This window comes from Tachyglossus aculeatus, chromosome 26 (genome assembly GCF_015852505.1).
Source record: "Tachyglossus aculeatus isolate mTacAcu1 chromosome 26, mTacAcu1.pri, whole genome shotgun sequence".
Taxonomy (NCBI): Eukaryota; Metazoa; Chordata; class Mammalia; order Monotremata; family Tachyglossidae; genus Tachyglossus; species Tachyglossus aculeatus.
Window position 1 is genome coordinate 11,989,818 of NC_052091.1, and position 21,404 is coordinate 12,011,221.

Sequence of the window (21,404 nt, forward strand, 5' to 3'; positions counted from 1 at the left end):
TTTAGGAGGTAGGTTTCACCCCTATGAATATCTGTTTGTACATTATTTTATTTTTTATTTTATCACGTGCATTTTTGCTCTTACTCTGATCTACTGTACGATACACTTCCAAGAGTCTACTACAATATCATGCCCCCCACATTTGTTCCATTAGAGCAGTTGATTTTGATGATGACAACAAACACTGAGCTCTGTTATACTTTTACTGCACAGCTGAGAACACCCAACCTAGTTTTCACTATATGCACGCGCGCACACACACACACACACACACACACACACAGTGTTACATTATCACAATATTATTGTCATAATAATGGCTAGACTGGGCTATGTTGTGTATCCCTTGAAATTGGAAATTCACATAGCACGCAGTAACATATGACTGTAATCAACTATTGGCATTTTAAAGTGCTCAGCTGCCCAGAAAAGGCTGTTTCCCTCACAATTATGTCATTTAAAATAACGTCACTCACAAAAAACTTTTATGTACCACAATTCCTGCTCAAAAATTAAAAAAATATTTCTTTGTCTGAAAATGGTAACTAGCTAGCCCTATCTATGCCTGCAAGGTTTTTTTTTTGGGGGGGGAGCGGTGTTGGGAGGGGGTACCTAGCCCCTAAAGATAAGTGCTGAAGTCAATTGCTGTACATGACAAAATGAAAGACAATTCAAAAAGCCAATTCCAGAGATTTTTGAAAAATTAGCTCCCCTGGATAAGATTTCACTTAGCTAGTGACATAATCTCCTTTTTGGCAACCACTTTCTGCTTCTGTAGTGGACAACTGTGAGTCAAAGACTTTCCCAAAGCCAGCTTAAAAAATATATGCCGCAAACGAACGCTTATGCAATAAAGATCAAAATTAAAAGAAATCCCTTTTTTCTAGTTGACTGACAAGCGCAACCCAATCTATGGAACTACAGAAACGAAACAGTGCAAGATTTTTGAAGTAGAGTGGAGAAGGACCCGCTAATGCATAGGACACACTTAGAAATAGATCCAGCAGGGAATTTATTTATGGAAAAAGTTTAAGTCAGTGCTCTTAAGAAAATTCATCTTTTAAAACTATTCTCAGTCTCTAGTTAATGGTTTTTCTCTTTCATTTACACCAGATATAGAAAAAACTAGATACAAACCAGTAATAAACAGTGCTCAAGTTTCACAGAGAAGAAACAGGGCACAATGGATAGAGCACGGGCCTGGGACATGAGTTCTAATCTCAGCTCTGCCACTTGTCTGCTTTATGGCATTGAGCAAGTCACTTCACTTCTCTGTGCCTCAGTTATCTCATCTGTAAATGGGGATTAAGACTGTGAGAATGGTGGTGAAGAAGATGGTTCCCAAATCTACATTTCCAACCCTTATATCTATATCTACCTCTCTCCCTCGTCTTACATTTCCTCCTGCCTTCAAAGACATCTCTACTTGGATGTCCTGCCATCACCTCAAACTTAACACGCCAAAAAGAGAACTCCTATCTTCCCACCCAAACCCAGTCCTCCCCCTGACTTTCCCATCACTGTAGATAGCACTATTGTCCTTCCTGTCTCACTGTAACCTTGGCATTATCCTGGACTCCTCTCTCATTCATTCAATCAATCGTATTTATTGAGCGCTTACTGTGTGCAGAGCCCTGTACTAAGCGCTTGGGAAGTACAAGCTGGCAACATTCAACACACATATTCAATCTGTCAGTAAATCCGGTTAGTTCGACCTCCACAACCTTGCTAAAATCCATCCTTTCCTCTTCAGCCAAACTACTACCACTTTTATTCATTCATTCATTCAATCGTATTTATTGAGCACTTACTGTGTGCAGAGCACTGTACTAAGCGCTTGGGAAGAACAAGTTGGCAACATAATTATTCATTTATTCATAACATAACATTTATTCAAGCACTTCTCCTATCCCACCTTAATTACTGTATTAGCCTCTTTGCTGACCTCCCTGGCTCCTGTATCTCCCCACTCCAGTCCATACTTCACTCTGCTGCCCGGATCACTTTTCTACAAAAGCGTTCAGCCCATGTTGCCCACACTCTTCAAGAACCTCCAAGAGTTGATCCACCTCTGTATCACATGGAAACTACTTACCACTGGCTTTAAAGCACTTAATCACCTTGCCCCCTCTTACCTCACTTTGCTACTCTCTTACTACAACCAACCCACACACTTTGCTCCTTTAAAGGTAACCTACTCACTGGACTTTGATCTTTTCTATCTCGCCTTTTGCCCTTGTCCTGCCTTTGGCCCAGAACTTCCTCCCTCTTCATATCCAACAGACAATTACTTTCCCCCTTTTCAAAGTCTTGTTGAAACCCATCTCCTGAAAGAGGTCTTCCCTGACTATGCCCTTTTTTCCTTTTCTACCACTCCCTTCTGCGTCACCCTGACTTGCTCCCTTTACCCTTTAGAGAAGCAGTGTGGCTCAGTGGAAAAGAGCACGGGCTTTGGAGTCAGAGGTCATGGGTTCAAAGCCCGGCTCCACCAATTGTCGGCTGTGTGACTTTGGGCAAGTCACTTAACTTCTCTGAGCCTCAGTTACCTCATCTGTAAAATGGGGATTAAGACTGTGAGCCCCACGTGGGGCAACCTGATCACCTTGTAACCTCCCCAGTGCTTAGAACAGTGCTTTGCACATAGTAAGCGCTTAATAAATGCCATCATTATTACTATTATTACCCATCCCCCAGCTCCTAGCCCCACAGCACTTATGTAGATATCTGTAATTAATTTACTCATACTCATACTGTGTCTCCCCCTCTAGACTGTAAGCTCGTGTGGGCAGGGAATGTGTCTGTTATACCATTATATTGTTCTCTAAACTCCATTTGGAGGCAAAATTTTACATTTTTAGCATTCAGCTGTCCTAGCCAGCACTGTGATCCAAACCAGCTTGCATGCTATTTGTGAGACTAAAGTTGGAGAAATCCAAACCAGCACCAAAGATTCAAAGTAAACAAAGCTGCCGATCATCATCTTGGCCACCAGCAACCAACTCTACTAATGTATTACTGGGTTAGGAAAAATCCCATGAAAAAAACCCTAAATCAAAATTCCATCCTCTGTAGGACATTAATATCATATATATTTATATATGATTGATTACTATCCCTACCCTGTTTTTTTAAATGGATTGGCCTAAGGTAGTTGATTATCAAACAACTGTGTCCATTTCTGGGCTGCTTTGGCTTTTACTGGTCCTCAATTTAATGCTGCTTGAGGTAAGCATGAGCTAATTAAATGAAATCCCGCTACCTTACTTAGTGCTATACTTTTCTTTTCTAATGAGGATGAGTGAAATGATTTTACGTGAATTCAATTTACTCACAAGAAGCAATGTGACGGGGGGTTATGATATTATTATCATTATTATGTTCAAGGAACATTTTTTCCACCTCACTTCAAGGCTCTCCATCACCTCGCCCCCCTCCTACCTCACCTCCCTTCTCTCCTTCTACGGCCCAGCCCGCACCCTCTGCTCCTCTGACGCTAACCTCCTCACTGTGCCTCGTTCTCGCCTGTCCCGCCGTCAACCCCTGACCCACATCCTTCCTCTGGCCTGGAATGCCCTCCCTCCACACATCCGCCAAGCTAGCTCTCTTCCTCCCTTCAAAGCCCTACTGAGAGCTCACCTCCTCCAGGAGGCCTTCCCAGACTGAGCCCCCTTTTTCCTCTCCTCCTCCCCATCACCCCCTGCACTACCTTCTTCCCTTCCCCACAGGACTTGTATATACTTGTACAGATTTATTACTCTATTTTACTTATACATATTTACCACTCTATTTTTATTAATGATGTGCATATAGCTATAAATCTATTTATTCTGACAGTGTTGACACTTTTCTACACATTTTGTTTTGTTTGTCTCCCCCTTCTAGACTGTGAGCCTGTTGTTGGGTAGGGACCACCTCTATATGTTGCTGACTTGTACTTCCCAAGCGCTTAGTAAAGTGCTCTGCACACATTAAGTGTTCAATAAATACAACTGAATGAATGAATATATCTGTATTTTAAATAATCTACTGCACCAAGTGATGACTTTGAAGCTTGGCTGAGGGTGCAAAGCATAACCAAACAAATAGTTTACGTAGCAGCACAGTAGCTACTGCCAGATAAGAACTTTACTTTCACTTGCTGGCTGTTTTTGATGCTTGAAAAGGCATCACAGTGAGAATTCCTCAGAGAATCACCTCCTGGCTCACATCATAGGTGGTAGTGGCCAAACGATGTTACAACATATTATTGCACAAGTAGACAAGCACATTCTTTAACAAGTCACTGATCTAATCAATGATTTTTTTTTGAGAATTTACTCTGTGCAAAGCACTGTACCAACCACTTGTGAGAGTACAGGTCAACTGAGTTAGTAGATATGTTCCCTGCCCACCAGGAGCTTACAGTCGAGAGGAGCTTATCTAATAGGCAACGTAAATATTTTTTAAGTCTGTCTTCTACTTTGGATACCTCGGGTTTTCTACTGTACTTCCCGAGTGCTTAGTATAAGTGCATTCTAGTTAGTAGGTGTTCAATAAATACAATTACTACTACTGGGACAATGTTGATTGAGAAGGGCCTGTAGTAGAGCAGCCTATCTTAAGTACTTTGGTTATTTTCAAAAAACTATTTTACATGAAACATGCATCTTTAATGATTAAAAAAGAACAAAGAAAGAAATGTCAACCCCAGAAAATCTATATCGTAATACTGGCTAGTATCATTTGGCCATCTTTGAGCAAACATTAAAAATCAAAGGATGAAGGGGTTCTCCAAACAAGACATTAGAAATACTAGTAGATTTTAAGTACATTTATATCACATTAAAAACCAAAATTATTTCCAAACAAGACAAAAACAGAATTTAAGCAGCATATTCAAAGGTGGCAGTCCAACTGAATCACAAAAGGGAGAATTAAAAAATTAATCACCCCCACAGAGAATCCTAAGGACCAGGCTATAATTATCAAGCCAGACAGCCCTCATCCATCTCACATGCTTTCCTTGTCTTGATTAGTAACTTATTCATAATTTCCAGTCTTGTGATCAGACTATATGTCATTTAATATTACTAAACTCACAAAAGCAAGAAGCAGCCATATATAACTCATACGTCAAAAGAAAATTAGTACTTATAAACCAAAATGTTTATTGTTTAAAAACTTTACGAATTTGCTTACTTTATCATTTGTATATACCCTTGGGGCCAAAATGTGGCTTCTCTAGCCACCAGTATACATAACCCAGGGAAAACATGTAATTCAATTAATCATATTTATCTTTTCCAATTAAAGAAATGTTGACCTGAAATTAGAGCCACTGTAAGGAAGGCTGCTAATAGTACCTGTAGTAATATAATTTACTGAGCTCCTTTTGGGTGCTATCCACTGCACCAAGCCCTTGGGAAAGTACAACGGGTGAAAAATTGACGTTCCCTACTCAGAAAGTGCTTATATTCTAATGCAGGAAAGCCATAAATATATTTTCTGTACAACTGAATATATATGTTTATAATATATAAACACACACATACAAACGCACTAAGTGAGGGTGTTGGTTTGATTTGACTCAAGGCGCTGAACAGGAATCAGGCTAGGTGGGATTATAGCCAGATTTTGAGGCTGGGGAGGGCTGAGATTTGGCAGATTTTTTGGAGGGGTAGGGTGGGCACCAGGAATTTCAAGGCAGAACTCTACCAATATGTGATATTGCTATATAATAAGCAAATTAATTTGAAATGGGTTATCGAGAGATTACCTCACATTCAGTTACTCAAAGACTTTGCAAACATTAAAGAAACTCAGAAAAGTTTGGTGGACACTGCCGCTTCAACTGCATAAAAACAAACGATTTGTTGAACTCATTAAAAAGATGTCCAAGAAAGTCAAGTTCAAATAATGCCGAGGAGGGGAAGTGGGCATGGTGAACTGAAAAGACTAATGCACTACTCAAAGCCTGTCCTCTTGCAAGGACTGTCCTTTGCTTAATTATGCTGGCTAGTCACAACATCTGGCTCTGATTCCAATTTTGCTTCAAAAGTACATTATTACATTTATTAGAAATACTAAAGAAATCTCCTTTAAACCGTCTCATATACCATGGGTAAAACTAGCAAACTTAACAAAGGTACAGTTGATGTTGAGTTTCCGCAAGATACATGTATTTAATTTTAAGCTTGAACAAGTCGAAACAAATGGCCTCTATCTACAAGTTGGGTCTTACCAACCGAAGATTCCCAATCATGCTAAACTGTATCAATGCTAGTATGAATTTGAGGTATTTGGAGGACATTATTTTCACATTTAACACGATGAAATTTTCACTTCAAACGCTTCCCTAAATGTCAAAAAGTCCATTACAATAAAACCATGGAGACGAACTTCTTGAAATTCCCCCACCCAAAAACTGGCATGCCTGAATATTCTTTTCTAAACCTGTGATATTCCTTTTTGAATAGTACCTCTGTCACGTACTTTCTCCTTTTATTTAAATGAGGAAATAATAAAAATAATAATAACAATGTTCGTATTTGCTAAGCCCTATGTGCCAAGCACTGTGCTATGCGCTGGGGTAGATACAAGGTAATCAGGTTGTCCCTCGTGGGGCTCACAGTCTTCATCCCCATTTTCCAGATGAGGGAACTGAGGTACAGAGAAGTGAAGTGACTTGCCCAAGGTCACACAGCTGACAAGTGGCAGAGCCGGTATTAGAAGCCATGACCTCTGACTCCCAAGCCCGGGCTCTTTCCACTAAGCCACGCTGAAATAAAACGTCACTCAAGGACACTCAAGAAAGAACACCCAAGAACACTAACATCTCAAGGTAATACACTGGTTCCTAACTTTTTGGATTTACTTGAATGAACTATACTCCTATTACTCACATAAAACTTGATTTGCTTTCAAAATGATTCTGGCCTCCCCATAGAGAAGCAGTGTGGCTCAGTGGAGAGAGCACAGGCTTGGGAGTCGGAGGTCATGGGTTCAAATCCTGGCTTTGCCAATTGTCAGCTGTGTGACTTTGGGCAAGTCACTTAATTCTCTGTGCCTCAGTTACCTCATCTGTAAAATGGGGATGAAGACTGTGAGCCCCTTGTGGGACAACCTGATCACCTTGTAACCCCCCAGCGCTTAGAACAGTGCTTCACACATAGTAAGCGCTTAACAAATGCCATTATTATTATTATCATCAACACAGCTTCTTAGACTCATTACGTAGACAATTTAACTACATAATGTACAGGGAGGTAGTGGAAAGTCTTTACAAACAAAAAACTGTTACTGCAGTTAGAAAACTGTTAGGTTTGCTTTTCCTGGCAATTCAAGTGAGGTCTTGATTCTGCACAGGCACGTCGATAACTCAGTAATTCTTAAAAACAAAGTTAAACCCAAAAGCCAGAAAGGAAACCCAGAGGCAAGATTCCCTGACCTGAAACTATGGGAGGTGTCTTTTTTAATAAATAGTTCAACAGAAACTTGCTTACTTAGGGACTGCAAATTTGTAAGAATCGTACAAGGTTTCTTGGTGGGTCTCTCTCTACTTGATAGGGAAATTCCTGAGTTTACACAGAAGGCTTTGTAAACTTCCAAACTCCATTTGGAGGCAAAATTTTACATTTTTAGCATTCAGCTGTCCAAGCCAGCACTGTGATCCAAACCAGCTTGCGCGCTATTTGTGAGACTACAGTTGGAGAAATCCGAACCAGCACCAAAGATTCAAATGTATCAAAGCTGCCAATCATAATAATAATAATGATGGCATTTATTAAGCGCTTATTATGTGCAAAGCACTGTTCTAAGCGCTGGGGAGGTTACAGGGTGATCAGGTTGTCCCACACGGGGCTCACAGTCTTAGTCCCCATTTTACAGATAATAATAATAATGGCATTTATTAAGTGCTTACTATGTGCAAAGCACTGTTCTAAGCGCTGGGGAGGTTACAGGGGGATCAGGTTGTCCCACGGGGGGCTCACAGTCTTAATCCCCATTTTCCAGATGAGGTAACTGAGGCTCAGAGAAGTTAAGTGACTTGCCCAAAGTCGCACAGCTGACAATTGGCGGAGCCAGGATTTGAATCCATGACCTCTGACTCCAAAGCCCGGGCTCTTTCCACTGAGCCACACTGCTTCTCTACAGATGAGGTAACAGGCATAGAGAAGTAAAGTGACTTACCCAAAGTCACACAGCTGGCAATTGGCGGGGTCAGGATTCGAACACATGACCTCTGACTCCAAAGCCAGCCACTGGCAACCAACTCTGCTACCGTATTACTGGGTTAGGAAAAAGCCCATGAAAAAAACCCGAAATCAAAATTCCATCCTCTGTAGGTTAGACCTGATACCGGTTAACGAAACTGTCCTTCAACTTTACTCTCACGCAGATTATTACTCGGATTTTTTTTAATAATAATAATTTTGAAATGCCCTTACTATGTACCAAGCACTGTTCTAAGCACTGAGGTAGATACTAGCTATTCAGGTTGGACATAGTCCCTGTCCCACATGGGGCTCACAGTCTGAATCCCCATTTTACGGATGAGGGAACTGAGGCACAGAGAAGTGACTTGCTCAAGTTCACACAACAGGCAAGTGGCGGAGCTGGGAATAGAACCCACATCCTCTGCTCCCAAGCCTATGATCTTGGGAGAAGGAAGGCAAGATGAAGAAGAGGAAAGGAGAAGGGGGGCAAGGTGAAGCTGGGGAAAGGAGAAGGGGGGCAAGGTGAAGTTGGGGAAAGGAGAAGGGGGGCAAGGTGAAGTTGGGGAAAGGAGAAGGGGGGCAAGATGAAGACGGGGAAAGGAGAAGGGGGGCAAGATGAAGATGGGGAAAGGAGAAGGGGGGCAAGATGAAGATGGGGAAAGGTAAAGAAGGGCAAGATGAAGATGGGGAAAGGAGAGGGGGGCAAGATGAAGCTGGGGAAAGGAGAAGGGGGGCAAGATGAAGATGGGGAAAGGAGAAGAGGGGCAAGATGAAGATGGGGAAAGAAAAGAGGGGCAAGATGAAGATGGGGAAAGGAGAGGGGGGCAAGATGAAGATGGGGAAAGAAAAGAGGGGCAAGATGAAGATGGGGAAAGGAGAGGGGGGCAAGATGAAGCTGGGGAAAGGAGAAGGGGGCAAGATGAAGATGAGGAAAGGAGAAGAGGAGCAAGATGAAGATGGGAAAAGGAAAAGAGGGGCAAGATGAAGATGAGGAAAGGAGAAGGGGGCAAGATGAAGATGGGGAAAGGAGAAGAGGGGCAAGATGAAGATGGGGAAAGGAAAAGAGGGGCAAGATGAAAATGGGGAAAGGAGAGGGGGGCAAGATGAGGCTGGGGAAAGGAGAAGGGGGGCAAGATGAAGATGGGGAAAGGAGAAGAAGAGCAAGATGAAGATGGGAAAAGGAGAAGGGGGACAAGATGAAGATGGGGAAAGGAGAAGGGGGCAAGATGAAGATGGGGAAAGGAGAGGGGGGCAAGATGAAGATGGGGAAAGGAGAAGGGGGCAAGATGAAGATGGGGAAAGGAGAGGGGGGCAAGATGAAGCTGGGGAAAGGAGAAGGGGGACAAGATGAAAATGGGGAAAGGAGAAGGGGGACAAGATGAAGATGGGGAAAGGAGAAGGGGGACAAGATGAAGATGGGGAAAGGAGAAGGGGGCAAGATGAAGATGGGGAAAGGAGAGGGGGGCAAGATGAAGCTGGGGAAAGGAGAAGGGGGGCAAGATGAAGATGGGGAAAGGAGAAGAGGGGCAAGATGAAGATGGGGAAAGGAAAAGAGGGGCAAGATGAAAATGGGGAAAGGAGAGGGGGGCAAGATGAGGCTGGGGAAAGGAGAAGGGGGGCAAGATGAAGATGGGGAAAGGAGAAGAAGAGCAAGATGAAAATGGGGAAAGGAGAGGGGGGCAAGATGAGGCTGGGGAAAGGAGAAGGGGGGCAAGATGAAGATGGGGAAAGGAGAAGAAGAGCAAGATGAAGATGGGAAAAGGAGAAGGGGGACAAGATGAAGATGGGGAAAGGAGAAGGGGGCAAGATGAAGATGGGGAAAGGAGAGGGGGGCAAGATGAAGATGGGGAAAGGAGAAGGGGGCAAGATGAAGATGGGGAAAGGAGAAGGGGGGCAAGATGAAGATGGGGAAAGGAGAGGGGGGCAAGATGCAGAAGGGGAAAGTAGAGGGGAGGAAGAGGGCAAGATGCAGAAGGGGAGAAGGATGGTGCCGGGGTGAGAGCCGGGTGGGCAGCCCCTTCCCGGGGCGGGGGGCGGGGGCGCGGGGGTCCCCACCTTGAGCACGGTGACGGCGCCGTTGCTGTGCACCTGGAACTGCGCGGAGGGCTCTCCGGCGGGCTCGTCGGCCGCCTCCTCCTGGCCCCGGTAGCTGAAGCAGGCATCGGCGATGTCCAGGTGGCCCAGGGGCAGCGCGTCCTGGGGGCTCTTGAAGTAGTACAGGTAGCAGCGGCGGGGGTCGAAGACGAACCAGCGGCTGCGGTAGCCGCGCAGCGGGCCCTTGCCGGACAGCCTCTGCAGGTAGCCGCACAGCCGCGCCGGCTCGCGGGGGCCGGGGGGGGGGACCCGGGGTGGGGGGGCCGGGGCCGGGGGTGGTGGGCCCGGGGCCGGGGGTGGTGGGCCCGGGGCCGGGGCCGGGGCCGCCGCCCTCCTCCTCCGCCTCCTCCGCGCCCGCTCCGCGCATCGCCGCGCTCCGCCCGCGGCCCCGACCCGCACCGCCGCCGGGCCGCGCCTGCGCACTCGCGCGCCACCGCCTCTTCCTTCGCGCGCCTGCGCCACCGCCCCCTCGCTCCCGACCCGCCCCCCGCCGCGCAAGGCATCCTGGGGCTTGTAGTTCGCTGGTCATGACAGGACCATTTTCTGGATGGTGATAATAATAATATCATCATCATCAATCGTATTTATTGAGCGCTTACTGTGTGCAGAGCACTGCGCTAAGCGCTTGGGAAGTCCAAGTCGGCAACATATAGAGACAGTCCCTACCGAACGGTGGGCTCACTGTCTAAAAGGGGGGAGACAGAGAACAAAACCAAACATACTAACAGAATAAAATAAATAGAATAGATATGTACAAGCAAAATAAATAAATAGAGTGATAAATATGTACAAACATATATACATATATGCAGGTGCTGTGGGGAAGGGAAGGAGGTAAGATGGGGGATGGAGAGGGGGACGAGGGGGAGAGGAAGGAAGCGGCTCGGTTTGGGAAGGCCTCCTGGAGGAGGTGATTATTATTAATAATAATAATAACGGCATTTGTTAAGCGCTTACTATGTGCAGAGCACTGTTCTAAGCGCTGGGGGGGATACAAGGTGATCAGGTTGTCCCACGTGGGGCTCACAGTCTTAATCCCCATTTTACAGATGAGGGGACTGAGGCTCCGAGAAGTTAAGTGACTTGCCCAAGGTCACACAGCAGACATGTGGCAGAGCTGGGATTCGAACCCCTGACCTCTTGACTCCAAAGCCCGTGCTCTTTTCACTGAGCCACGCTGCTTCTCATGCTTCTCATGGTATTTGTTAAGCGCTTACTATGTGCACCGTGGCTCAGTGGCAAGGGCCCGGGCTTGGGAGTCAGAGGCCATGGGTTCTAATCCCGGCTCCTCCACTTCTCAGCTGTGTGACCTTGGGCAAGTCACTTCACTTCTCTGGGCCTCAGTGACCTCATCTGTAAAATGGGGATTAAGACTGTGAGCCCCACGTGGGACAACCTGATCACCTTGTATCTCTCCACCCGCCCCCCAACTCTTAGAACACATAATAAGTGCTTAACAAATGCCATCACTACTATTATTATGTGCCAAACATGTTCTAAGTGCTGGGGTAATTAATTAATTAATTAATTATGGCATTTACTAAGCACTTACTATGTACAAAACACTGTTCTAAGCGATGGGGAGGTTGCAAGGTGAGCAGGTTGTCCCACGGGGGTGGGGCTCACAGTCTTAATCCCCGTTTTACAGATGAGGTAACAGGCCCAGAGAAGTTAAGTGACTTGCCCAAAGTCACACAGTTGACAGTTGGCAAAGCCAGGATTTGAACCCAAGACCTCTGACTCCAAAACCCGTGCTCTTTCCATTGAGCCACTTTGCTTCTCTGGGTAGATACAAGGTAACCAGTTTTTCCCATGTGGGGCTCACAGACTTAATCCCCATTTTACAAATGAGGGATCTGAGGCACAGAGAAGTTAACTGACTTGCCCAAAGTCACACAGTTGACAATTGGCGGAGCCAGGATTTGAACCCATGACCTCTGACTGCAAAACCCGTGCTCTTTCCATTGAGACACGCTGCTTCTCTGGATAGATACAAGGTAATCAGGTTGTCCCATGTGGAGCTCACAGACTTAATCCCCATTTTACAGATGAGGGATCTGAGGCACAGAGAAGTGAAGTGACTGAGTGGTGGAGCCGGGATTAGAACCCACAACCTCTGACTCCCAAGCCCATGCCTCTTTCCATGAGCCACGCTGGGGAGGAGTAGGTCTGAGAGGGAAGGTGAGGAGGGTGCCATTGGGACATCCATGAGGGGTTGTCCTGAAGGCAAGAGAAAAGGGGAGATGGCAGAAGGGTTGAGAGATGGGGGTAGAGAGATAGAACTAGAAGTCATCAAAGAGCACGGGCTTGGAAGTCAGAGGTCGTGGGTTCTAATCCCAGCTCTGCCACCCTGTCAGCTGTGTGACTTTGGGCAAATCACTTCCCTTCTCTGGGCCTCAGTTACCTCATCTGCAAAATGGGGATTAAGACTGTGAGCCCACATGGCAACCTGATAACTTTGTATTTACTCCAGCGCTTAGAACAAATAATAAGCGCCTAACAGATACTATTATTATTATTATTATTCATTCATTCAATCATTCAATCGTATTTATTGAACACTTACTGTGTACAGGGCACTATATTAAGTGCTTGGAAAATACAGTTCGGTAACACATAGAGACAATCCCTACCCAACAACGGGCTATGAAGGGGGTATCTGCAACTCTGGAGGAGCAAGGGAGTGAGTGAAGAGAAAAGTGAGAAGAGAAGGGGGCATAGCATAGAGCCTGGGGAGATCTTTTAGAGTTGGGAGGTTTCAGGCAGAAGAAGAGCCAGAGAAAGCAGATGAGAAGAAGAGGCCAGAGAGACAAACCTGCAGATACACTGTACCTTCGAGTGCTAAGGATGACATGATTGGAAGGTGGGAGTTGTAATTTGGATTATTTTCCCCTAGGAGTTTTACCTTGTACTAGTTGACAATAAAACTCTACTGCCATTTTTCAATCCATTTATTCATTTTGTAAAGAATTCTTGCAATCAGTCCCCATCTGCTGGGCATTTCATCACCGGATGAGTTTAGCCTCTTGTGCAAACAAGGAGATTCCTCTGTGCCAGATTCCACTTGCAGATCATTACTGAAAATGCCCTAGCCCTGACCCTCAGTGAGCCAACCAATACCACTTTTCCATCCTGAAAAGTGGTCTTTTAGCCTGCTCTAGTTTGCTCTGACACAGAATATTTTCTACAATTCCATGACTGGTGGGTTTCTTAAAGCCTTTTATATGGGACCTTTTGAAAATCCAAATATATTCATTCATTCAGTTCATTCATTCAGTCGTATTTATTGAGCACTTACTGTGTGCAGAGCACTGTACTAAGTGCTTGGAAAGTACAAGTTGGCAACATATAGAGACGATCCCGACCCAACAACAGGCTCACAGTCTAGAAGGGGGAGACAGACAACAAAACAAAACATGTAGACAGGTGTCAAAATCGTCAGAACGAATAGAATTAAAGCAATACGCACATCTTATGGCTGCTTATTCCCTTCTATTCATGTGTCTAAAGATTCCATTAAACAGCGTTACCTAATCGAAAGAGCACAGGCCTGGACTCCTAAAACCTGGGTTTTAACCCTAGTTCTGCTACTTGCTTGCTGCGTGATGTGGGGCAAGTCACCTATCTTATCTATACCTCAATTTCCTCATCTGTAACATGAGAATACACCTTCTCAGAATTGCACCTGGAGAGTTTCCAGTACTCTACCAGTCTCGGCTATGGGAGGGAGAGTCAAGCAGAGGCCTACCCATTCCATTCCTAGCTTGGCCAGTGGCTAGCGAGTGGAAGGCAAACTGCTCCAAGTTAAAACTCCTCTGTGCTGGCAGCAGCAGCATGGGAGAGAGTCGAGGGCGGAGACTCAAGTTTACTGCGCAGAAGGCGGCAATGGTAAACCAATTCTGTATTTTGACTAGGAAAACTCTAGGATACACTACCAAAATGATTGCAGATGGAGAATGGGGCGTTCTGGGAGAGATGTGTCCATGCAGTTGCCATAGGTCGGAGACAACTCGACAGCATAAGACAAGACAAAAATAATAATAATGATGGCATTTATTAAGCGCTCACTATGTGCAAAGTATCTGTGCTCTATCTCACGGTCTTAATCCCCATTTTATAGATGAGGGAACTGAGGGGAGGAGAAGTGAAGTGATTTGCCCAAGTTCACATAGCAGACAAGTGGCAGAGCGGGGATCATAACCCAGGCCCTTCTGATTCCCAGGCCAGCACTCTTATTTACTAAGCCACGCTACTTCTCATTTGTGTGACAGCGCAAAGAAAAATACTGCTGGTTGGACTATCCTTTCTAATCTGTCTCCAGATCCTTCAGATACCTTCAAATTCAAATCTTCCCAAAGTTGTGATTATCTGCTGTATAACCAGGCTGAGAGGGGAAGTTCCTGCACTTATATTTGCTAAACTGGGAAATTTGAGCAATTAAGGAATCACATCAAACCTTGTGACGAATAAATCCCCCGCTGTACAACATGAGGAAATAAACAGTGACTCAGCAAAGGAAGAAGGGCAAGTTACCCCAGATGAATTGTGTCCAATCTAGTGTCTGACTGGGGCTTTATAAGGAGGAATTCATTTCAAGAGAACCCCACTAGACTGTAAGCCTGTTGTGGGCAGGGACTATCCCTCTTTATTGCTGTATTGTACTTTCCAAGCACTCACTACAAAGTTCTGCACACAGTAAGCGCTCAATAAATACGACTGAATGAATTAATGAATAAATGAACTTCAATTGCCTCTGCAAATGTTAGTATCTACTGAGGAGGTTTTAGGCTCTAGAACTTGCCATCTATGTGACACGGAGAAGGGATAATCAACTAAACTATTTATCTGATGTATCCTTTACCCTTGACTCAACCCCTGCAATTCTACTTTTTATCATGGTATTCATTAAAGCGCTTACTATGTGACAAACACTGTACTAAGTGCTGGGGTAGGTATAAGTTAATTAGGCTGGACAGTCCCTGTCCCATATGGAACTCACAGTCTAGGTAGGACAGAGAACAGGTATTGAATCCTTATTTTACAGTTGAGGAAACTGAGGCATAGAGAAGTTAAGTGACTTGCCCAAGGTCACACAGCAAGCACAGCAGGGATCAGAACCCAGGTCCTCTGGCTCCCAGGCCCTTGCTCTTTCCACCAGGCCATGCTGCTTGTTCACTTCCTGTAGCAGAGTTCCAAACCTCCTTCCTGTTTCTTTGAAGCAAAGGATTGCTCCGTCGTATTCTTCGTCTTCAAATCCTCATCCTCATTGAATAATACTGATTGGGCACTCCCAGAACGTTTGCTAGCGTTTAGGCACCAAACTGAGGACAGACATTTTCCCACCTCTCAGCCCTCTGTTGCCCCATCAGTTTTCTCAATTGCCTTCTGAGTCTGATTTATCTCTTTCTTCTGAAACCCTTTTATCCTCAAGTAAAGGTCCTTGCCAAACAGTTGTAAGCGAAGACTTCTCTTTTCTCCAGATTGTGCTGTGTTGTTTCCTCACTTACATCATTCTCATCGGAAGTCCTTGGGTAGCTGGCTTTCCCCTGTAATAGTGGTTCTCAGAAATACAAAGGTCTTCTTAAACTTGTTCCTTGTTCAAATGTAAACACCTGAAAAAAATACTAGATCCCCACTGATGTGCCAGGCTTGAAGGGAGCTTCCCTGTAAAGAAAAGTAGAAAGAATTTGTTCAGACCCTCTTTCCTCTTGCCTAGAGCTCCCTCTCACCAAAACTACAGCTTGTCCCACTTTCAATGCCCTTCTAAAAACCCACTTCCTCCCAGAGGCAGTCCCCAATTAAGCTCTGCTTAGGTTGGGTCACACAAGAGCCACTTTAGCACTTATTTTTATATACTTTTAGCATTTATTCATATTCTTATCTTTGATTCATTTTCACTTATCTAGTTGTCCTTTCATATTTTCACTCTCAACAGTTATAGCATTTATGAATAGTGAATAAAGCCCGAGGCTGTCGGTCCACCCCGTTTTCTTAGAAGCACTTGAGGAGAGGGTCCATGTCTCTTAAATTGTGCTCTCGTTAAGTGCACAGTACAGTGCTCGCTGAAATCTATGGCTTGGCTTGGGGGGTCAGTGGCGGGGAGATTGTGATCTCGAGGCAGACCCTTGGGATTTGGAATCAGGAGATCCAAGTTCTAGTCTCAGCTCTGCCAGTGGTCTTCTGGGTGATCTGGGGCCAGGTAATTCTCTATGCCTCAGTTTCCTCAACTGTAAAATGGGGATAAGATAACTGTTCTCCTTCTTAAGTCGTGATCCCCGTGTGGAATGGGTACTGTGCCTGATCTGATTGAATTATTTTTACCCCCACCCTTACCACAGTGCTTTAGTATACGATAGCACTTAATAAATACTAGTATTATCACCATTAATAATAAGAGACTTCTTTCCCTGATCTTTACAGTAGCATGGCCTAAGTGGAAAGAACACAGCCCTGGGAGTCAGAGGACCTGGGTTCTAATTCTGTCTCCGTCACTTGCCCGCTGTGTGACTTTGGGTAAGTCACTTTACTTCTTTCATCCCCCTCTAGACTGTGAACTCACTGTGGGCAAGGACTGTCTCTCTCTGTTGCTGTATTGTACTTCCCCAAGCACTTAGTACAGTGCTCTGCATACAGTAAGTGCTCAATAAGTATGATTGAATGAATGAATGAAAATGGGGATTAAGACTGTGAAGCCCATGTGAGACAAGGACTGTATCCAACCTGATTGGCCTGTATCTATCCAAGCACTTGACACACAGTAAGTACTTAACAAGTACCATTTTAAAAAAAAACAACTTGTGACATTCAAATTGTATATCAGATACAGAAGGCACGAGGCAGAAAAAATAATAAACTCTAGTCATGATCACATAACAAGCTGGACAGTTTGGCAAGAGCTGACCTGATCCCTGGGATACACCAGGGATTAGTGCAGAAAGGAAAAAATAGTCTGTATTTCCTTGGATCCAATCCATTAACTCACTTCTGGACTCCTGAACCATTATTTGGCTTGCTTGTTTAAGAAACAAAAATGAGCTATTCACTAGCATTCTTTTGTTTAAAGCATTGGCTCTGTTCAGTTTCAATACTTGAAGTGTTTACCTTCAGAACTTCATCAGAGGATGTTAAGGAAAAGGTTTTTAAAGCCAGGAAACTTCTTCCTCTTCCTCAAAGCATTCCTGTTCAGAAAATTATTCTGGAGCAAGGTTTTTGGGCTAGAAAATTCTCCAGAGGTGGTAGGCTTGTTGCTCAGAGAAAATGTAATAATGGTCATCATGAAAGTCCCAAATAACACTACCAAAGGGGGTTAAATCAAACCAACGAGAAGCAGTGGATAGAGCATGGGCCCGGGAGTCAGAAGGACTTGGGTTCTAATCCCTGCTTCACCACTTGCCCGTTTTGTGACCTTGGGCAAGTCACTTCATTTCTCTGTGACTCAGTTTCCTCATTTGTAAAATGGGGATTAAGACGGAGCCCCTTGTGGGACATGGACTGTGTCCAACCCGATTACCTTATAGCCACCTCAGCGCTTAGAACAGTACCTGGCATATGGTAAACACTTAATAATGATGATGATGATGGTATTTATTAAGCACTTACAATGTGCCAGACACTGTACTAAGTGCTGGAGTGGATACAAGCAAAATGAGTTGGACACAGTCCCTGTCCCATGTGAGGCTCACAGTCTCAACCCCCTTTTTTTAGATGAGCTGAGGCCCAGATAAGCGAAGTGACTTGCCCAAGGTCACACAGCAGACAAGTGGCAGAGCCAGCATTAGAACCCATGACCTTCTGACTCCCAGGACCATGCGCTATCCAGTATGCCATGCCGCTTCACTTAAATACCATTAAAAACAAAAAGTTAAAGCTGGGTGTGTTTGCAGGGCAAGGAGAGAATAAGCTTACGTAAAAATAAGTGGCTCCCTCTTCTCTTTTCTTCACCAGACAATCCAGGCTGTTGAACTGACATAACTGTTACTACGGCAGGATTACACTAGATTTGGGTTAGAGGAAGCAATGTACTGGGAGTCTTTAGTATCAGCTCACCACTCTCTCACCCTGGGAATCTTTGCGGATTCTTCAAGCAGCGGCAAGAGGCAAGCACATTGTCAGAGAAGCTAATGGAAGCAATAGTAGTAATGGTATTTACTAAGCACCTAATGAGCATGATGCACTGTACTAGTCACTTGGGAAAGAACAACAATTGCACAAGACACATTCCCTGTCCATGACAGGATTTGGTGATTGATTGAATATGTGGGTTGAATGAGAGAGAGGAGTCAAGGATAACACCAAGGTTATGGGCTTGTGAGACAGGAAGGATGGAAGTGCCGTCTACAGTGATTGCAAAGTCAGGGAGAGGACAGGGTTTGGGTGGGAAGATAAGGAGCTCTGTTTTGGACATGTTAAGTTTCAGGTAATAATAATAATAATGATGGTATTTGTTAAGCACCTACTATGTGCCAAACACTGTTCTAAGCACTGGGGTAGATACAAGGTAATCAGGTTGTCCCACATGGGGCTCGCAGCCGTAATCCCCATTTTACAGAAGAGGTAACTGGTGGACAGAGAAGTGAAGTGACTTGCCCAAGGTCACACAGCTGACAAGTGGCAGAGCTGGGATTGGAACCCACGACCGCTGACTCCTAAGCCCATGCTCTTTCCACTAAGCCACGTTGCTTCTCTAAAGAGGCCATCCAAGCAGAGATGTCTTGAAGGCAGGAGGAGATGCAAGCCTGGAGGGAGGGAGAGAGATCAGGGGAGGAGATGTAGATTTGGGGATCATCTGCAAAGAGATAGTAGTTGAAGCCATGTGTGACTCTGAGCAAGACACTCAGTCAGTCAGTCAGTCAGTCAGATTTATTGTGTTTACTGTTTGCAAAGCACTGTACTAAGCACTTAGGAATGCACAATATACCAATATAACAGGTACATTCCCTGCCCACAATGAGCTTACAGCCTAGAAGAGAAGACAGACATTAATATAAATAAAAAATTACAGATATGTACTTAAGTGCTGTGTGTTGGGAAGGGGGATGAATGCAGTAAGCATGTGAGGGTGACACAGAAGGGAGTTATGGAAGAGGGGCTTAGTCAGGGAAGGTCTCTTGGAGTAGATATGCCTTCAATAAGGCTTTGAATGCGGGGAGGATAATTGTCAGATACAAGGAGGGAGAGTGTTCCAGGCCAGAGGCAGGATGTGGGTGAGATTCAGTGAGGAGAGGAGTGAAGTGTGTGGGCTGGGTTATAGTAGTAGAGTAGTGAGGTGAGGTAGGAGGGAGAAAGGTGATGGACTGCTTTAAAGCCAATGGTGAGGAGTTTCTGTTTGATGTGGAGGTGGATGGGCAACGACTGGAGCTTCTTGAGGAGTGGGGACACATGGCCTGAGTTGAAGTAGCAGTAGTAATAGGAGGAGGAGTTGTAAAAAAATGATCTGGGTAGCAGGGTGAAGTATGGACTGGTGTGGGGAGAGACAGGATGCTGGGAGGTCAGCAAGGAGGCTGATACAGTAATCAAGGTGGGATGGGATAAATGATTGGATTAAGGTTGTTGTCTTCTCTGTGCCTCAGTTTCCTCATCTGTTAAATGGGGATTAAATACTTGTTCTCCTTGAGGTACAATGAGTAAATTGGTGGTAGAGGAGCAAAATATGTAGACTGTGTTGCAGTAGGAAATCAGTCAGGTAAGATAGGCAGGAGCCAGCTGGTTGAGTGCTATAAAGCTTAATAGTAAGGAGTTTCTGTTTGATGTGGAGGTGGATGGGCAACCACTGGAGGTTCTTGAGGAATGGGGAGGTATGTACTCAATACTTTTCTTAGAAAAGTGATCCTGGTAGCAGAGTAAAGTATGGACTGGAGGGGAAAGAATCGCATTAAGTAACCCAAAATACCCATTCAGCAGAGGGTTCTGGGAAAAAAATGAGGCTGCAGGGGTACGAAACTTCATGAGTAAAACTAGTTTAATCCAATTCAATATTCCTGTCTCCTCATAACTCATTTTATCCATCGTGCGGCTAGGAGGGGGAAGGGCCAGTGTCTCTCACATGCCAAAGCTGAAGAAGGAGGGCATTTTAGCTCTCTTTCACAGAAATCAGCAGACTTTTATGATGCCAGCTGGTGGCTAATCCTCTCTCCAGTTAAAGGGCAAGTAAAGCCCGGTGGGCATGCCAACTTGTGAAAAGGAAGTCCTGTGGATTCCCCAAACAGCAACCCGGGGAATTCCTCGGTTCATGCACAATGGACCCCAGGACTATTACGCCACTCTAAGTGATGCGTATTCACTTGCGAAGGAAATGATGGGAGTTTCCATCTTTGGGCTCCAACTTTGCTTTGGGTTTCCAGTTGGGCTCCAACTTTGCTCCAGAATCAGTCAAACCATTCCAAAGAGAGCAAGGGTCTAGGAGCCCAGGAATAGAACTCTCCCCTGCTTTAAAGCCTTACTGAAGGCACATCTCCTCCAAGAGGCCTTCCCTCACAAAGCACTCCTTTCCTCTTTTCCCATTCCCTTCTGACTCACCCTGACTTGTTCCCTTTATTCATCCTCCTCCCACCCTCACAGCACTTATGTCCATATCTGTAATTTATTTATTCAAATTAATGTCTGTCTCCTCTTCTAGACTGTAAGCTTGCTGTGGGCAGGGAATGTGTCTGTTATATTGTTCTATTCTCCCAAGCCCACAGTACAGTGCTCTGCATGTGGTAAGTGCTCAATAAATATGAATGACTGACTGACTGCCTCTTTCATATTGTACTCTCCAAGCATTTAGTACTTAAATATGACTGACTGACTGACTGCCTCTTTCATATTGATTGGGGGAGAGGGAGAGGTAATTACCAGACAGAACATGGACTCTGACCTTCCAGAGTGCCTTAAGGAAAAACCCGAAAGTCCTCATCAAAAGAGAATTAAACGAGTGTCCCTTGCAAAGTTAACACAGAACCAGTACTTTGCAATACTGCCTGAGAAACGTAACTGGGAGTTTCTCTGTTCATTTACTTCAGAGGAAACAGTGGGTGGCACTCTTGCCATTTCACATTCCACATCTTGCTTTTGTTTTTCAGATTTTTTTTTCCATCGGAAAAAACAAGCTTGGGGCATTTTGTTCTTGGTTTTCTC

At 44.8% G+C, this 21,404-nt stretch overlaps 1 protein-coding gene and 1 non-coding gene across 2 annotated transcripts in view; one reads left to right on the plus strand and one right to left on the minus strand.

The window, feature by feature from the left end:
- The window catches only part of TBC1D2B (TBC1 domain family member 2B), a 73,266-nt gene extending 60,123 nt beyond the window's left edge, over positions 1 to 13,143 (minus strand). Inside the window, exons 1-3 of the mRNA XM_038767001.1 lie at positions 13,105 to 13,143; positions 10,644 to 10,793; positions 10,251 to 10,562 (exon numbers count right to left, since the gene is read on the minus strand). Of these exons, the coding sequence (XP_038622929.1) occupies positions 10,251 to 10,562; positions 10,644 to 10,793; positions 13,105 to 13,143 (501 nt within the window). The remainder of the gene's footprint in view (positions 1 to 10,250; positions 10,563 to 10,643; positions 10,794 to 13,104) is intronic.
- Positions 13,144 to 13,956: 813 nt separating this feature from the next.
- On the plus strand, positions 13,957 to 14,094 carry LOC119946286. The gene has a single exon (XR_005456392.1). It is a non-coding gene; the product is annotated as a small nucleolar RNA SNORA7 (small nucleolar RNA).
- The last annotated feature ends 7,310 nt before the right edge of the window (positions 14,095 to 21,404 follow it).